Here is a 16,676-nt window from a genome sequence, read left to right as displayed (position 1 = left end):
GGAGCAGGGATACAGGGCATCAAAAAAACGCATCCCCTGGAAGCGTTTATCCGGACACAGGCGTTCCTTCTCCACCGCCTTGTTAAGTTCATCGTGCGCCGGCAGCGTCGATCGAGCCCGACGTGACTCCTGATACAGCCGGGCCGACTTGCCGGGGCGCCTTGTCACTTCTTCAGACAGCTGTAACGCTTCCCGCATAGCCCCAATAAAAGCGTCCACGCGGCTCGAAAGCAAAGCAGAGCGTCCTTGCCGATCCTCTTCATCAGAATCGGAGATCTCACCAGCAGAGTCTGTCGGTGATTCCGAAGCCTCCGACGCACTGCGCGGAGGAGACAGCGCCACCACAGGCCTGTGGCGCTTCTTGCCTCGTGAAGTCGGTTGGGACTTAGCTGATACCCAATGACCCAGGAGGTCAGACAGACTATCAATGGAGCGAGTGAGCGCCTCCACTTTAACATCACTGAGACCCCCGACCAGTGTCGAACCTGAGGCCGTCGAAGACTCCGGCGTATCAGATACGCGTGACCGATCCTGAAGCGGACCGGGAGAGAGATCCACGCCCCCTGGTCCCTGATCCAACATGCCCCCACACAGTTGCGAGCGTCGCGGGTAAGGCGGTAATAACCCCTTACAATGGGTACAGTGACCGAGGTTACAGTAAGCGCTTTCCTGGCGCTTCCTGTCTGAGCTATGATGACAGGCAGCAAAAAGGCGAGAAGCCACGCCCCCCGCCGCATACTAACGGAGCCCGCGCTCCTCCGTCCCTGCTCCCCTGCCAGCAGAGAAATACACAAACGCCTGCAGCGGTCCGGCAAGGACAAAACAGCAGTCACCACATGAAAACAGTAACAGCGGCTGCCGCCGCAGCCGCTGAAGCACTCAAACATTGAGAGCACTTACCCAGCTGAGCGCCACAGGGACCCCCAGGGATGTGTGGCGCCGTGGCCCTTTGCTCCCCCCCACGGCGGAGCACGCAGTGACCCCCAGAAGAGGTGTGCGTCTCCGCCAGGAAGCGCCCTGTATCCCCCGGGGCCGGCAGGCTTCTGCGGGGACCTCCTTAGGGGGTATGCAGATCTGCCAGGGGAGGGTCAGGGGTCCCAGCAGCGCCGAGACCCCCTGAGACCTCTAGACCACGGGGGGTCCAGGTCTCCGGAAATGTAAAATAAAAAATTCTTCTGAGGAGCTGCAAAGGCAGCGACTATCCTCTGCGACCTCAAATTTTAGACTGAAGGACATGGAGTAGGAGGAGCCTAAGCTGGAGGGGCCGGTCGTCACTTTTTCTAATCTGAGGTGAACTATCCTGTGGGGCTCCGCCTAACCACTAGTAATGGATCTGTGTCTCCCTTCCTTCCCTTCTGCTGCTGAAATATCCCTTTTAGACGTTGTTCACAAATACTGCTGTGGCATTTTTTCGCTTTTTACAATTGTGAGGGCACTGACTTATACATTTTGTAGGTCCCTCTGTCATAAATCATTTTTCAGTTCGCTATTCCCCAGCACTTTACAAGCACAGCTAGAAAGCACCAACAGGTAGGTAGATCTTTGACCTGAGAGGCCTCAGGTGGCTCTGTAACATGCAATTTGGAGGGACAGCTGTTACTTAGACATTTGGGCGGTCCCTCCATCATTGACACTCAGATAGTGGAATAGACATTCAATAGCAGTTTACAATGTGCCCATTGTAGCATTGGGCTTGACCCTCCTCTACCACCACCACGTGATACTGCGGCCCTAAATTCAAATTTTCAGAGGCCTTGCAGTAGGCAGGAGAGCTGAGTTTTGTGAGAGACCTCGTGTGGCCCTGTAACATACATTTTGAAGTGCCCTCCTCTAGAGATTTTGGAGGTCCCTCATGTACACCCGAGAGTGCCCTCACTTACTCATATTGTAGGGCCCTCACTGTATTATTTAACTCATTTAGGGGCAGAGACTACAGAGAAAAAAGCCAAGAGACATGGAGTACTAGAAGGTAGCAGTGAGTATGGCCTGCGATCCTCAGGTATGGCTGAACTCAGTGAACCGGAAAAATAAAGCTGCACTAGTTAACTGGATAACGAGCCCAAATATATCACTTGTGCAAGTCAATGGACAAAGGATATATGGTGATCCCCTCCAGGATGGGTTGGTGAAGCTTCTCCAAATGGCTCAGAAATTTTGATTGTCAATATTCCCCAGATTATATAGGAAGAGAAGACTTCTTGATATTGTACTACTTGGTCCAGTGCAGAATGTGCATCGTACTTCCAAAAATTACTCCTGGCGGCTGTGTCATAGGTGCAGGGAGATTCCTTGACAAGGGCCTCCCTTGTCAAACATTATTTACGATGGAGTACTGTAGTAGTTGTGGCCCTCAATTCAAATTTTCAGAGGGCCATCAGTCGGTCATCAACAGTCGGTGTAAATTTCTATTAAATATGTATCCCCTATCTCAGTCACCATGTGGCACAAGCCAGGCATGTTTTTTGCCAAATAGGGTGACTGACAGTACATTTCTATTGAATATGTATTCCCTATCTCAGTCACAATGTGGCACAACCTGTGACAAGGGCCTCCAACCTCCAATGACAAATATTAGTTTGGTAGGACCACTGTACATTCCAGATTTGTCCACTGCACAATGTGCATAGGGTTTGTAAAAATTAGCCCAATGGGCTGAGTCGTGGTTGACACAGGAAGCCACCATCCCAAGGGTCTCCAATCACAAATAGTAGTTAGGCGGGAGTAGGAATACTGTCCTGGTTTGTCCACTGCACAATGTGCATAATTTGTAAAAATTAGCCCTATGGGCTGAGTCATGGTTGACGAAGGAAGGAATCTTGTTTTTATGAGAAGGGGGTGACGTTAACAGCAGTAGCATGAATCTGCATTTTTGGAGAATTTAGGTTGGCTTGCAGTCATCTGGAGGGATTACAAACTGTGGAGATATCCAGTCCTTGTTGAATTTAATCAGAGTAAGTCTGTCTGCATTTTCCGTGGAGAGGCGTGTGCACCCATCAATGATGATTTCCCCAGCAGAACTGAAGACACGCTCAGACACCACACTAGCAGCCGGGCAGGCCAGCACCTCCAAGGCATATAAAGAGAGGTCGGGCTAAGTGTTCAGCGTAGACATCCAATAATTAAAGGGAACTGAAGGGTCAGAAAGGACACACGTATGGTCACTTAAAGTAACCCTTGACCATGTCCTGCAACTTATCCCTCCTGGGCATTTTTATAGGCACAGATAGCCCTTGCTGGTTTGCTGGATTATTGAAAATTGCCCAATTTGGGCACATTCCCCCCCCCCACCTCCGTTGGAGCTGGTGTTCGTGTCTCTCCCCATTATCCCTTGGTGTTGAAAAGAGCTGGTACCTCTGCCACCAGCATTATCTGAGGGTGATGTTTTCAGCAACTGATCTACAACGGCCCTCTTAAATGATTCCATTGTACAACCCCTGGCAAAAATTATGGAATCACCGGGCTCGGAGGATGTTCATTCAGTTGTTTAATGCTGTTGAAAAAAAGGAGATCACAGACATGTCACAAAACTAAAGTCATTTCAAATTGCAACTTTAAGGCTTTAAGAAACACTAAAAGAAATCAAGATTAAAAATGTGGTACTCAGTAAGGGTAATTTTTTTCAGACCAAGCAGAGGGAAAAAATTATGGAATCACTCAATTCTGAGGAAAAAAATATGGAATCACCCTGTAAATTTTAATTTCCAAAACTAACACCTGCATCAAATTAGATATGCTTGTTAGTCTGCATCTAAAAAGGAGTGATCACACCTTGGAGAGCTGTTGCACCAAGTGGACTGACATGAATCATGGCTCCAACATGAGAGATGCTAATTGAAACAAATGGATGGCTTGGACAACCTTTCAGGGTAGGATCTGATGTCCGTCAGGGCTGTCCTCTTAGCCCTTCGCTTTATGCTTTTGCAATTGATCCTTCCTCAGAAGGATCGGTTTTGGATCGTTGGCAGGGGTGCGGATGGGCAGGGCTGCGCTGGAGGCTATCTTGAGGGTAGTGGCCTACGCGACGATGTCACCATCTTTGTTTCTTCACAAGAGGAGGCAATGGTGGTGATGTCAGAAGTGGAGCGCTACTCGGAGGCATCGGGGTCCAAGGTCAACCAGGATAAGTGTGAAAGTCTCTGGCTGGGAGGTGGAGATCCCGGGTTTGATCTTCCGGACACCCTCCCCGAACCCCAAGAACACGCCAAAGTCCTGGGCACTGAATTCAGCCAAGGTGATTACCCCATGAAAAACTGGGAAGGCAGAATCAAAGGTGTCGCCCAAAGAGTGGACCAATGGAAGGGTTGGTCTTTGAGACTGAGGAAGAGGGTTGGCCTGTGCAAAGCTTTCCTGCTCCCCTTGCTAATCTACCTGGACAGCGTCTGTGCCTTGTCAGAGCCTCTCTGGACATGGGTCTACAGTCTGTTCTTCCAGATGTTATGGGGGAATAGACTGAACCTAGTCAAGCGGGAGGTCACTTACCGCACGAGGAGACTAGGGTGGTTAGATAGGGTGAACCCCGTCGTGTTCCTAGTGAACACCTTCTTGAAAGTTAACATGGCAAACCTCTGGAAGGAGAGGGCTCCTCCATGGGTATTATCCAGCAAGGGATGGTTTCAGCCATCAATCTTCAGGGGGAAGATTGAAAGATCTTCGCACACTGCATGGGCATCTCCCGGCTTGTAACCCCAGTTCTGAAAATGATCCACCGGTGGATAGGAGGGTCTTGCCTTCTCATTTTCAGAGTCCATTGGTCCTCAAGAACTGCCCAAGTCGGGATCTGGAGGTTGGATTGAGTTTGTTAAATTCCAGCAGGATCCCCAAGAAGTACTGGGACTTGACTTGGCGCTGCTTCCAAGGTGCTGTTATGCACACGCCCGGACTGACTGGCGTGTGCGGGTGTTGTGGTTCCACTGGACCATGAACCGGAGAGTGCCTGGAGGGGCGTGACTAAGTATCTGGCCGATCCGACCAAGATGGCACGACGGCATACGACGCCAGTGCACCAGGGAGAAACCGGGCAGAGGGACCAGGTGCTACTCCAGGTCAAACTCCGGACACGGGGGTTGACCCACACAGGGATTACTGGAACAGGCTGGTTAGGCTGGCGCACAGACTGGAGGGTATAGGCAGGCACGACTGGTATGCAGGCAGGCGGGTAAAGGCAAGCGCAGCTAGAGTGCAGACAGGGAGGCACTAGCAGGTAGGAACACAGGCGGGATAGGACCCAGTACACACTGGGACTCAGGAACAATACAGGCAGAGGGGTACAGGCCGAAAGGACGGGCTGGAGCACAGAAAGGTTAAGACCCAGTACAGACTGGGTCACAGAACCGCAGATATGGTAGACAACCACAGCAGAGAGGGAACGCCCGAAGCGGTGGGCAAGAACAGAGCAGGACGGGGCTGCAGGAGCAGCGAGCACAAGCAGGGCAGGACAGGACTGCCGGAGCAGCGGGCAGAAGCAGGGCAGGACAGGACTGCCGGAGCAGCGGGCAGAAGCAGGGCAGGACAGGACTGCCGGAGCAGCGGGCAGAAGCAGGGCAGGACAGGACTGCCGGAGCAGCGGGCAGAAGCAGGGCAGGACAGGACTGCCGGAGCAGCGGGCAGAAGCAGGGCAGGACAGGACTGCCGGAGCAGCGGGCAGAAGCAGGGCAGGACAGGACTGCCGGAGCAGTGAGCAAAAGAGTCAGAGCAGGCTAGGCTGAGTAGGGGGGACAGGGCTCTGTTCACACGGAACAGACAGGAAGGGAAAGGCAGAGCCAGACACCCACAGGGTACTAGCAGAGAAGTAGCGAGTGGACCACAAACTCACAAACGGGAGTACAGAGACAACAAGCAGGAGTTAGGTACGAGTTCAGACTCTGCAGAAAAAGGAAGGGAACGGACATAGAGGCAAAACAGGTAAAGGATAGGAGAGAGTTCAGACTGGAACTGAGTGTACGGAGGAGACCGACACTGCAGCGGAATACAGGAGCGGGTCTGGGAATACGGCCCCCAGAGAGGCAGGACGAACAGGCAAGGAGCGTGTTCAGACAGGACAGACAAGATACAGGAGCGGGTCTAGGTAATCAGCCCCTAGAAGGCGGGAGGAACAGGCTAGGAGCGTGTTCAGACAGGTCAGACAAGATACAGGAACGGGTCTAGGTAATCGGCCCCTAGAAGGCAGGAGGAACAGGCTAGGAGCGTGTTCAGACAGGCCTGGAAATACAGCCTCCAGGATAGGCAGACAAGAGAACACAGAACGGGACCTGGCACCTTCAGAGTGCAAGCACACACTGAATGAAACACTATGCTCAGGCGCCATCTTGAGGAAGAAGGTGGTATAAATACCCAAAGATGGACAGCAATAGGCTGAAGGTGCAACAGGGGCGTGTCCGCAGCAGGTACAAGAAACAGGAAGTTCAGCGGGCGTCGCCCTATGCAGCCAAAACAGACAAACAGACAGCAAGGAGGGAAGCCAGAGAGACATTCTGGACTGGAGATCAAGTGCGCGCTCTTGCACAGTGGGAGATGGACCACCATGCAAGGACGCCGCCAGGTATGTTACAGGTAAGCTGTGTGTAAGGGGCAATTTGAAGTACAGGAGCTACGAGGACAGGAATTGCCCCCCGTGAGGCTTGTGCTAACATGCTGGAAAGCATGGAGCACTTCGTGCTTCATTGTCCCTTTAATACAGAGGTGTACAACAGGGTGGGAGCTTCCAAGGTTGGCCACGGCTGGGCGTTCGGAGACCTTGGGAGAAGGGAGCGAACCACTTTATTCATACTAAGTGTAGTGGTCAGGTATTTCACGTGGAACGCACGAGTTTTAGTTTCGACGCAGAGTAAAATACTAAGTGCAGATGAAGTTTGTAGGAACATCCTTAGGTGGCCTGGTGAAGGTACGTTCTCTGGAGTATGAAAGACTGGTTGCCCAGAGGACGGCCCGTCTCTGGAGGGTCTTTTCCTTCAGGGTGCCTTAGTCCAGTAGTACTCCTATATCCAGGTGGTGGGCTGATGTCTTTTGTTTTGTATTTATGTCTCCTGAATAGGTTTGCAAGCATCGAACTTGAGCCTTGGATGGTGAGCATGTAGGTTGCCTTTGCCCTGGCCTCTGCTCAACTTGGTATAGCAGATGCTACAGCCTACAATGTTTTTCTCTGAAGGACTTTCAGAAAAAAAAATTTCACACAGCAGCTGAATGCCCCCTTGCCCTGACTTGGCGCACAGCGGGGTTGCTCCTGGGAACTGTTGACCCAGTTCTCACTCTGGGCAAACCACGACTCCTTGGTGCCTGTGTTGGTGCTACATATCCGTCTTCCTCTGAGTTGCTGTCATAGCTATGCATGCCAACGGTCCAGGTCGGATCAGTGGACTCATCATCGACTACCTAGTCTTCCATCTCATCCTCCTTCCCAGTTGACATTGTAGGCTGAACTGATAGCAACTGTGTCTCATCATCATCAGCCTCTACCTCTGGAGACAAAAATGATGTTCCGCCAAGCGTCTTTCTTCTGGCCATAGGTCCTCAAATACATAAGCATCAATGCACGCCACCTCCTCTTGCCCCTCTTCAATGCTACACAGTGATAGTCCAGAGCCAACCAAAGGATAAATACCAAACAGATCCTCGGAGTGGCCAAGCTTGGGGTCATATGTCTCATGTTGACTGATAATGGTTGGAGGAAGGAGAACCAGCTTCAGGATTGGATGGGCCAGTCTTCTGTGTATCCACAGTAGACTGTATGGTCGTGGAAGATTTGTTGCTGCTTGACAAATGCTTAGAGGCCTTGTCTGCTATCCAAGACAGAATCTGCTCTCGCTCTTGTGGTTTCCACACACGTTTACGTTTCAGACTGGGAACTTTTTCCAGGAATATAGTGGATGCATCAAGCTTCTTCTCACCTGACACAGACTGAGTGCCTTCTCGCGCACCACTTAACAACAGTCTTTTTTGACATTTTGGGTTTTGTTGACAGAATTTCAGATGTTGATGGCACAAGTCAAGCTAGCTGTCACAGCCAAGATAGTAGTTAAAATGGCCTGGTGCATGCTTTGTACCAGGCAGTAGGAAATGATTGGACTACTGCTTTGTGTAGGGCACTCAATGTAAGCAGACTAATATGGACAGAAGGCAGGCTGACACCCCAAAAATAGTGTTAAAATGGCCTGGTGCGTGCTTTGTTGCAGGCAGTAGGAAATGTTTGGACTACTGCTTTGTGTAGAGCACAAAACACTTTAAGTTATTTTTTTATGGTATTATGGAGCTAGTGAGCGGCTCCTTTAAACACAGAACTAGTTTACATTGCAGGTAGCCCTTAAAAGGGCTTTTGTTTTATCAAGAGGCCTAAACACTCTCCCTAACAGCTCAGCAATCTCTCCCTATGCTTATAGAATGCAGGCTCCAGACGCAATGTGCACAGAATGACGACGACAGGGCTTAAATAGACCCTATGAAGCTGGGTGGCCAGTCAATCACAGTAATGCCACAACCAAGATGTCTGAAGCATTACTGTGATTGGTTAAGAAGCCCAGCATGTTTGGTGGCTGCAAAGAAGGCGCCAAAACTGCAGGGCGGGACATTTGAATATAGCGAGGCGAGTACACAAATACTAGCAATATAAAAAGTAACCCGAATACCGTACTATTCGTGCGAATAGTAATGAATACACTCACTCATCACTAATGATCAGCTCTAATCCAGCCATCTCCACCATTCTCATTATACAAGTATAAACCATATAATTCTGGTGGATAAAACAAGACCGAACACAAGACCTTCACAACCGTATACACATCACAGGAGAGATCTCATGACACCTTCTCTCCATCTACCTGATGATCCTGAGGAATATTGGGATCTTCTTGTTTACAGCCCTGTGGAAGAAGAGGACAGGGACATCTCTCTGATGTTGTCCTCTTACTGGATAGATCTAGAGGAAGCACATACAGGGACTGAATTCATTCTTTACATATAGACAATTATAGGCCGTGTGTATTTAGTCCTGTCTATTACCTGGTGATGTGAGGGGCTGGGGAACCTCCATCATGACCTTCTTATACAGATCTTTGTGTCCTTCTAAATACTCCCACTCCTCCATGGAGAAATAGACAGCGACATCCTGACATCTTATAGGAACCTGACACATACAATGATACAGTCATCCCCCTGATCCCTTCATAGCTTTACTATAAAATGTCCCAGCATTCCTCATTCCTAGCAGTGTCACCTCTCCAGTCAGCAGCTCAATCATCTTGTAGGTGAGTTCTAGGATCTTCTGGTCATTGATGTCCTCATGCATCAGGGGGTGAGGTGGAAGCTCCGTGATTGGGCTCAGGGGTCTTCTCCATCCCTCAGACACAGGGTCTTGACAGCGCTCACTAGAGGTCTTCACTACTGTGTAATCCTGATTATGGAGAGACACATTAATAAATCTCACTACAGACATTTCCAGAGTCCTCACCTCTCCAGTTCTGTCCATCTGTTATTCCCATAGATAAGAATGATGTAATGTGATGTCATCAGAATCTCTCACCTCTCCAGTAAGCCGGAAGAGGATCTCTAGGGTGAGGTGCAATATTTTCTCAGCCATCTTGTCTGTGTCCACATTCATCTTTGATGCGTAATTCAGGAAAATGCTCTTATATAGAAGATATTCACTGAGAGGATCTGATATTGTAGAGACCTGAATGTGAAGTTGAGCAGATGTAACGTCATAAAAATCCTGTGTAATAATACAATTACTGGAGATAATAAGGGAAACATTTGAGGAGATTTAGGTTTTACAGTATCTAGTTTTCTTCTTTACATCTACTAATAAAACCTATATATTTTAGGCCACAGACAACAAGCAGTTTCTTCCTCAGAATCTGCAGGTGAATACCTTTCTCATAGACTCATCTTCCTTATTGCTAATTCTCATCTCATTTACCAACACTGGAATCGGCATTAGCAATACTGCAGGAGATATTCATTACATGTGACATGAGAAATAACTACTTTATGATGAAGACGAAATCTTCATCTTTTACTACAGCTCTATAAACGTATTTGGCCAGAGTCCGTCACTGACTACATCACCACCGGCCGTCTATAGGTTTCCCGTCTTCACCGGACTGTCATCTTCTATCACGTTAGATCTCAGGTCTGATTCACACTTAGAAGTTTGAGGCATTTATAAAAGCTTGTTTGTAAGACCACAAAGACAGGAGCTATTTGATACCAAAATTTCCATGTACAGTGTTTTATGGGGTTTCAAAACAAAGTGTGAATCTCAATTTGAAATCATTGTTGTTGAGATTTTGTGCAAATTTCAACGCCTCCTCCTGTGTGTCTCCCCACATCAGGAGGAGGTCGTCGATAAATCGACCGTACCATATGATTTTTTGGGCTCTAAATATTTTTCTCATGGTAAATGTGTTGCTCCTCCCATTGGACGTGAAAATTTGCTGCCCATACTTACTCGCTTACTTTGTAAAAAAAAAAAAAAAATTGATTGTCAAAGCAGAAATAATTATGATACAGAAGAAATTTAACTGACATGATAATGAAATCTTTTATTTCTACTGTATACGTGCTATAGGTATCCAAGTGATAGCTCAGGCTAGTTAATGCTACACTGTGTGGTATGGGTGAATATAGAGTTACACATGTGGTCAAAATTGTTAGTACCCCTCGTTTAACCCCTTACTGGCCTGGGGCATATTAGTACGCCCCAGGCCATCACCCCCGGTTCAGCACAGGCTTCGGCGCTGAGCTCGCACTGAACCGGGCACATGTCAGCTGATTTATATGGCTGACATGTGCCTGCAACAGCCTCGGGTGGAATCGCGATCCACCCGCGGCTGTTAACCAGTTAAACGCTTCTGTCAATCTCTGACAGCGGCATTTCACAGGGCCGCGCCGGTTGCCATGGGTGGGCATGGCAACCCGGGGTCTGCAGCAGACCCCAGTGGTTGTCATGAAAAGATTGCTATGAGCGCCACCTAGTGGTCAGCGCTAATAGCAAAGGAGCATTTCTGCTACAAAGAGGGGATCTGCTCATCGCCTCTATGTAGCAGTGGCAATCAGACAGTTGCTGCTTCTAGTCTCCTATGGAGACTATAGAAGCAAGCAAAAAGTGTAAAAAAAAAGTTTTTAAAAATATTAAAAAAAATTAAAAAGTATAAAAGTTTAAATCACCCCCCTTTTGCCCCATTCAAAATAAAATAATAAAAAATAAACCCCACACACACATTTGGTATCGCCGCGTTCAGAATCGCCCGATCTACAAATACAAAAAAATAATAAATCCGATCGGTAAACGACGTAAGAAGAAAAAAATTCCAAACACCAGAATTATGTTTTTTGGTCGCTGCAACATTGCAATAAAATGCAATTATGGGCGATCAAAACATCGGATCGACCCCAAAATGGTATCAATAAAAACATCAGGCAAAAAATAAGCCCTCGCCCGGCCACAGATCCCGAAAAATGGAGATGCTACGGATCTAAGAAAATTACGCCATTTTTTTGGAATTTTTTTTACCACTTAAATAAAAAGAACCTATACATGTTTAGTGTCTACAAACTCATAATGACCAGTTTTAGCATTTAGTGAACGTGGAAAAACAAACAAACGAAAAAAAAAACACAATTGTGGAATTGCATTTTTTTTGCAATTTCACCGCACTTGGAATTTTTTTCCCCGTTTTCCAGTACACGATAGGGTCAAACTAGTAATGAAGTTTAAAAGTACAACTCGTCCCCCAAAAAATAAGCCCTCACATGGCCATATTGACCAGTCATGAAGGGGTTAATGGAAGAAAAACCCACAATGGTCACAGAAATAACTTGAATCTGACAAAAGTAATAAATTAAAAATCTCTGAAAATGAACAAATGAAAGTCAGACATTGCTTTTCAACCCTGCTACCACAGAATTTAAAAACAATTAAACTCATGAAATAGGCCTGGACAGAAATGATGGTTCTTCTTAACTTAATATTTTGTTGCACAAAATTTTGAGGCAATCACTGCAATCAAACGATTTCTGTAATTGTCAATGAGACTCCTGCACCTTTCGACAGGTATTTTGGCCCACTCCTCATGAGCAAACTGCTCCAGTTGTCTTTTGTATGAAGATTGCCTTTTCCAGACAGAATGTTTCAGCTCTTTCCAAAGATGCTCAATAGGATTTAGGTCAGGGCTCATAGAAGGCCACTTCAGAACAGTCCAATGTTTTCCTCTTAGCCATTCTTGCGTGTTTTTAGCTGTGTATTTTGGGTCATTAACCTGCGACTGAGACCAATCTTTCTGACACTGGGCAGCACATTTCTCTCTAAAATCCCTTGATAGTCTTGAGATTTCATTGTACCCTGCACAGATTCAAGACACCCTGTGCCAGAAGCAGCAAAGCAGACCCAGAACATAACAGAGCCTCCTTCATGTTTCACAGTAGGGACAGTGTTCTTTTCTTGATATGCTTCATTTTTCCATCTATGAACATAGAGCTGATGTGCCTTGCCAAAAACTTCCATTTTTGTCTCATCTGTCCATAGGACATTCTCCCAGAGGCTTTGTGGCTTGTCAACATGTAGTTTGGCAAATTCCAGTCAGGCTTTTTTATGATTTTTTTTTTCAACAATGGTGTCCTCCTTGATGGTCTCCCATGAAGTCCACTTTGGATCAAACAACGACAGATGGTCCGATCTGACAATGATGTTCCTTGAGCTTGAAGTTCACCTTTAATCTCTTTTTAAAAGTTATCCTGGGCTCTTTTGTTACCATTTGTATTATCCGTCTCTTTGATTTGTCATCAATTTTCCTTTGCTTGTCAACTCTTTCCTTTGCTTTCTCTAGTCCATGTTGAGTGTGGTGCACACCATGTCACCAAACAGCACAGTGAGTATCTGTAGCACTATATACAAGCCCACTGACTGATTACAAGATTGTAGACACCTGTGATGCTAATTAGTGGACACAACTTAATTTAACACGTCTCTTTAGTCACATTATTTTCAGGGGTACCATCATTTCTGTCCAGGCCTCCAGGCTTCATTTTCATAGATTTTTAATTTATTATTACTTTTGTCAAATTCAAGTTATTTCTGTGACCATTGTGGGTTTTTCTTTCATTAAACGAGGGGGTACCAACAATTTTGAGCACGTGTGTATAACATCGCATGATAGCCAGTGATAATTTTCTTGCTATAGAAAAATCTTCAAATACAGTAGCCACAAATTTAGAGTCCCTAATGTAGCTGGGAATTTCATGTACTAGTGGTTGAAGATAGAAATCTATCCACACACCCAGTCTCTCTCCCTTAGAACCTAAGCCCACTACTATTGGTCTGAGTGGTGGTGGAAATATGTTTTTGTGGATCTTAGGAAATTAATAATATATACAGTACAGACCAAAAGTTTGGACACACCTTCTCATTTAAAGATTTTTCTGTATTTTCATAACTATGAAAATTGTACATTCACACTAAAGGCATCAAAACTATGAATTAACACATGTGGAATTATATACTTAACAAAAAAGTGTGAAACAACTGAAAATATGTCTTATATTCTAGGTTCTTCAAAGTAGCCACCTTTTGCTTTGATGACTGCTTTGCACACTCTTGGCATTCTCTTGATGAGCTTCAAGAGGTAGTCACAAGAAATGGTCTTCCAACAATCTTGAAGGAGTTCCCAGAGATGCTTAGCACTTGTTGGCCCTTTTGCCTTCACTCTGCGGTCCAGCTCACCCTAAACCATCTCGACTGGGTTCAGGTCTGGTGACTGTGGAGGCCAGGTCATCTGGCGTAGCACCCCATCACTCTCCTTCTAGGTCAAATAGCCCTTACACAGCCTGGAGGTGTGTTTGGGGTCATTGTCCTGTTAAAAAATAAATGATGGTCCAACTAAACGCAAACCGGACGGAATAGCATGCCGCTGCAAGATGCTGTGGTAGCCATGCTGGTTCAGTATGCCTTCAATTTTGAATAAATCCCCAACAGTGTCACCAGCAAAGCCCCCCCACACCATCACACCTCCTCCTCCATGCTTCACGGTGGGAACCAGGCATGTAGAGTCCATCCGTTCACCTTTTCTGCGTCGCACAAAGACACGGTGGTTGGAACCAAAGATCTCAAATTTGGACTCATCAGACCAAAGCACAGATTTCCACTGTGTCCATTCCTTGTGTTCTTTAGCCCAAACAAGTCTCTTCTGCTTGTTGCCTGTCCTTAGCAGTGTTTTCCTAGCAGCTATTTTACCATGAAGGCCTGCTGCACAAAGTCTCCTCTTAACAGTTGTTGTAGAGATGTGTTTGCTGCTAGATCTCTGTGTGGCATTGACCTGGTCTCTAATCTGAGCTGCTGTTAACCTGCGATTTCTGAGGCTGGTGACTCGGATAAACTTATCCTCAGAAGCAGAGGTGACTCTTGGTCTTCCTTTCCTGGGGTGGTCCTTATGTGAGCCAGTTTCTTTGTAGCGCTTGATGGTTTTTGCAACTGCACTTGGGGACACTTTCAAAGTTTGCCCAATTTTTCGGACTGACTGACCTTCATTTCTTAAAGTAATGATGGCCACTCGTTTTTCTTTACTTAGCTGCTTTTTTCTTGTCATAATACAAATTCTAACAGTCTATTCAGTAGGACTATCAGCTGTGTATCCACCAGACTTCTGCACAACACAACTGATGGTCCCAACCCCATTTATAAGGCAAGAAATCCCACTTATTAAACCTGACAGGGCACACCTGTGAAGTGAAAACCATTTCCGGTGACTACCTCTTGAAGCTCATCAAGAGAATGCCAAGAGTGTGCAAAGCAGTCATCAAAGCAAAAGGCGGCTACTTTGAAGAACCTAGAATATAAGACATATTTTCAGTTGTTTCACACTTTTTTGTTAAGTATATAATTCCACATGTGTTAATTCATAGTTTGATGCCTTCAGTGTGAATGTACAATTTTCAAAGTCATGAAAATACAGAAAAATCTTTAAATGAGAAGGTGTGTCCAAACTTTTGGTCTGTACTGTAGGTATGAAAGGTTGTTCCACATAGAGCTGTTCTGCCAGTTTTTTTCATCCAAGCCTCCTGTACTCAAACCTTCTTGTAGCAATATATATAATTCCATATTGAAATCATTGGTGGGGTCTCTGGTTAGTTCCAAATACACATCAGTGTTTCTTGTTTCTTAAATCAATCAAATTCAGCTTGAGCTAAATAGAATGTAATACCACTATTGTGCCCCACTTGTCTGCTTGTCGCACTGTCAAATTCATATTAGTTTTGAGTTCCCTCAAGGCAATTTTTTCTTTTCTAGTTAGATTGTTATTTTTATTTCTCTTATGAGTGATTTCATTTGTTTAGAGAAACCAAATCCTTTTCAGTAAGATCCTGAAACTGGTCTAAAACCATAGAACGTGATTGGAGTGGATTAAAGGATGGATTTCCCTTATGAAACAGACTATTCAGCGAGGAATCAGATTTCATAGATTCCCTCTCCAATGATTTCAATTGTAATAACACCTTTTGTTCTGAGAAAGATTTGTTAGGAGTAATATCAGAATTAACTGTTGCAACATCAGTAATATTTTCAACATCATTATCAGAGCTATCAAAATGACATTTCACAGTAAGGTTCCGCGCCAGTCTATTAACAGCCAAAATTGTTCTAAATACAGCAAACTCATTGGTAGGGGCAAAACTTAGGCCTTTCGCTAAAAGTGATAATTGTTCTTCTGATAACACAAAACTGGTCAAATTCCAAATCGGTAGCTCTAATAGCGGTAGTTTCTGTTCCGGGTGATATATCTGTTTCCTCTTGTGTTTGTGGCGCCCCCTTCCTCCGTTTTTTGGCATACTATTAGATGTATTTTGTGGATGTTCATAATAAAATCTTCCATCTTCGCTAATTTAGCTTTCAGTTTGTCATTATGGCTAATGAAATCCTTGTTGTGCACAAATTTTTCCAATGTGGATTGGATACAAAAACTAAAACAGAAATAAAAATTAAGTTCCAGCTCCTCATATTTCAGGATTAACCCATCAACTTCAGTGAACAATCACTAAGGATGTAGTTCCACTCTGTTTGAAATGTCTCATTTTTTTAGCCTTAATCCCCTTGGTATCATCTCCTTTTTCACATACATTTCCAATTCTTGTAAAAAGAAAAAAACATGCAAAAAGCACAAGACACATGTTAAACATTTGTTTTAAAAGAAATTAACTCTTTTGAGCACCAGAACCGATGTACACCGCAGGGATGGCACAGGTACGGCTGCTACACCAACCCTGGCAGTTTAACCACTTGCTGCTATCAAATGCAAACATGGCATCTAAGAATGTGTGACAGAGTTCCGCTCAATGCCCCTCCTCTCCAAGTACTTAATAGTATATGGCTGCCTAGTTACTATGATACTTAAATGCCCAATAATGGTGTCTGGGCCTTCAATGTACGAAAGTCTATTAGACTGGGCCAGAGGCAACGTTCAATAAGTTACTTATTAACGCCTCCAAACACAGACTAAAACACACGCCCCCAGGAAGAAGCAGGTGCAAAATGCGCGTCGGGGTTTCCACCTACCCAGTGGCTGCGACTATCCTAGGTACTAATCCTATACATGTATCTATGCTCTTATATATTTATATGGAAGTTCTTCTAACCCCTTCAGCTTTTTAGCTGGTATGTCTATTGCACGCAAGGCACTTTATGCATTTATTTA

The 16,676-nt window shown here is 45.7% G+C and overlaps 3 protein-coding genes across 3 annotated transcripts in view; 1 reads left to right on the top strand and 2 right to left on the bottom strand.

Moving 5' to 3' along the window:
* Positions 1–16,676, top strand: part of LOC141207923 (oocyte zinc finger protein XlCOF7.1-like) — a 456,010-nt gene that overhangs the window by 241,796 nt on the left and 197,538 nt on the right. The window lies entirely within an intron of this gene.
* Positions 1–16,676, bottom strand: part of LOC141207917 (uncharacterized) — a 162,495-nt gene that overhangs the window by 8,974 nt on the left and 136,845 nt on the right. The window lies entirely within an intron of this gene.
* LOC141207895 (gastrula zinc finger protein XlCGF66.1-like) lies at positions 8,790–9,615 on the bottom strand. Its single transcript, XM_073664458.1, has 4 exons — positions 9,515–9,615; positions 9,209–9,385; positions 8,995–9,118; positions 8,790–8,911 (listed from the first exon to the last, which is right to left on the bottom strand). The coding sequence occupies exons 1-4, from the start codon at positions 9,590–9,592 to the stop codon at positions 8,790–8,792; spliced, it is 501 nt and encodes a 166-aa protein (XP_073520559.1). The 5' UTR covers positions 9,593–9,615.

Source organism: Phyllobates terribilis, unplaced genomic scaffold (genome assembly GCF_046119375.1).
Source record: "Phyllobates terribilis strain yellow unplaced genomic scaffold, ASM4611937v1 Scaffold_167__1_contigs__length_4167997, whole genome shotgun sequence".
NCBI lineage: Eukaryota > Metazoa > Chordata > Amphibia > Anura > Dendrobatidae > Phyllobates > Phyllobates terribilis.
This window is presented reverse-complemented; position numbering and strand designations above follow the sequence as displayed.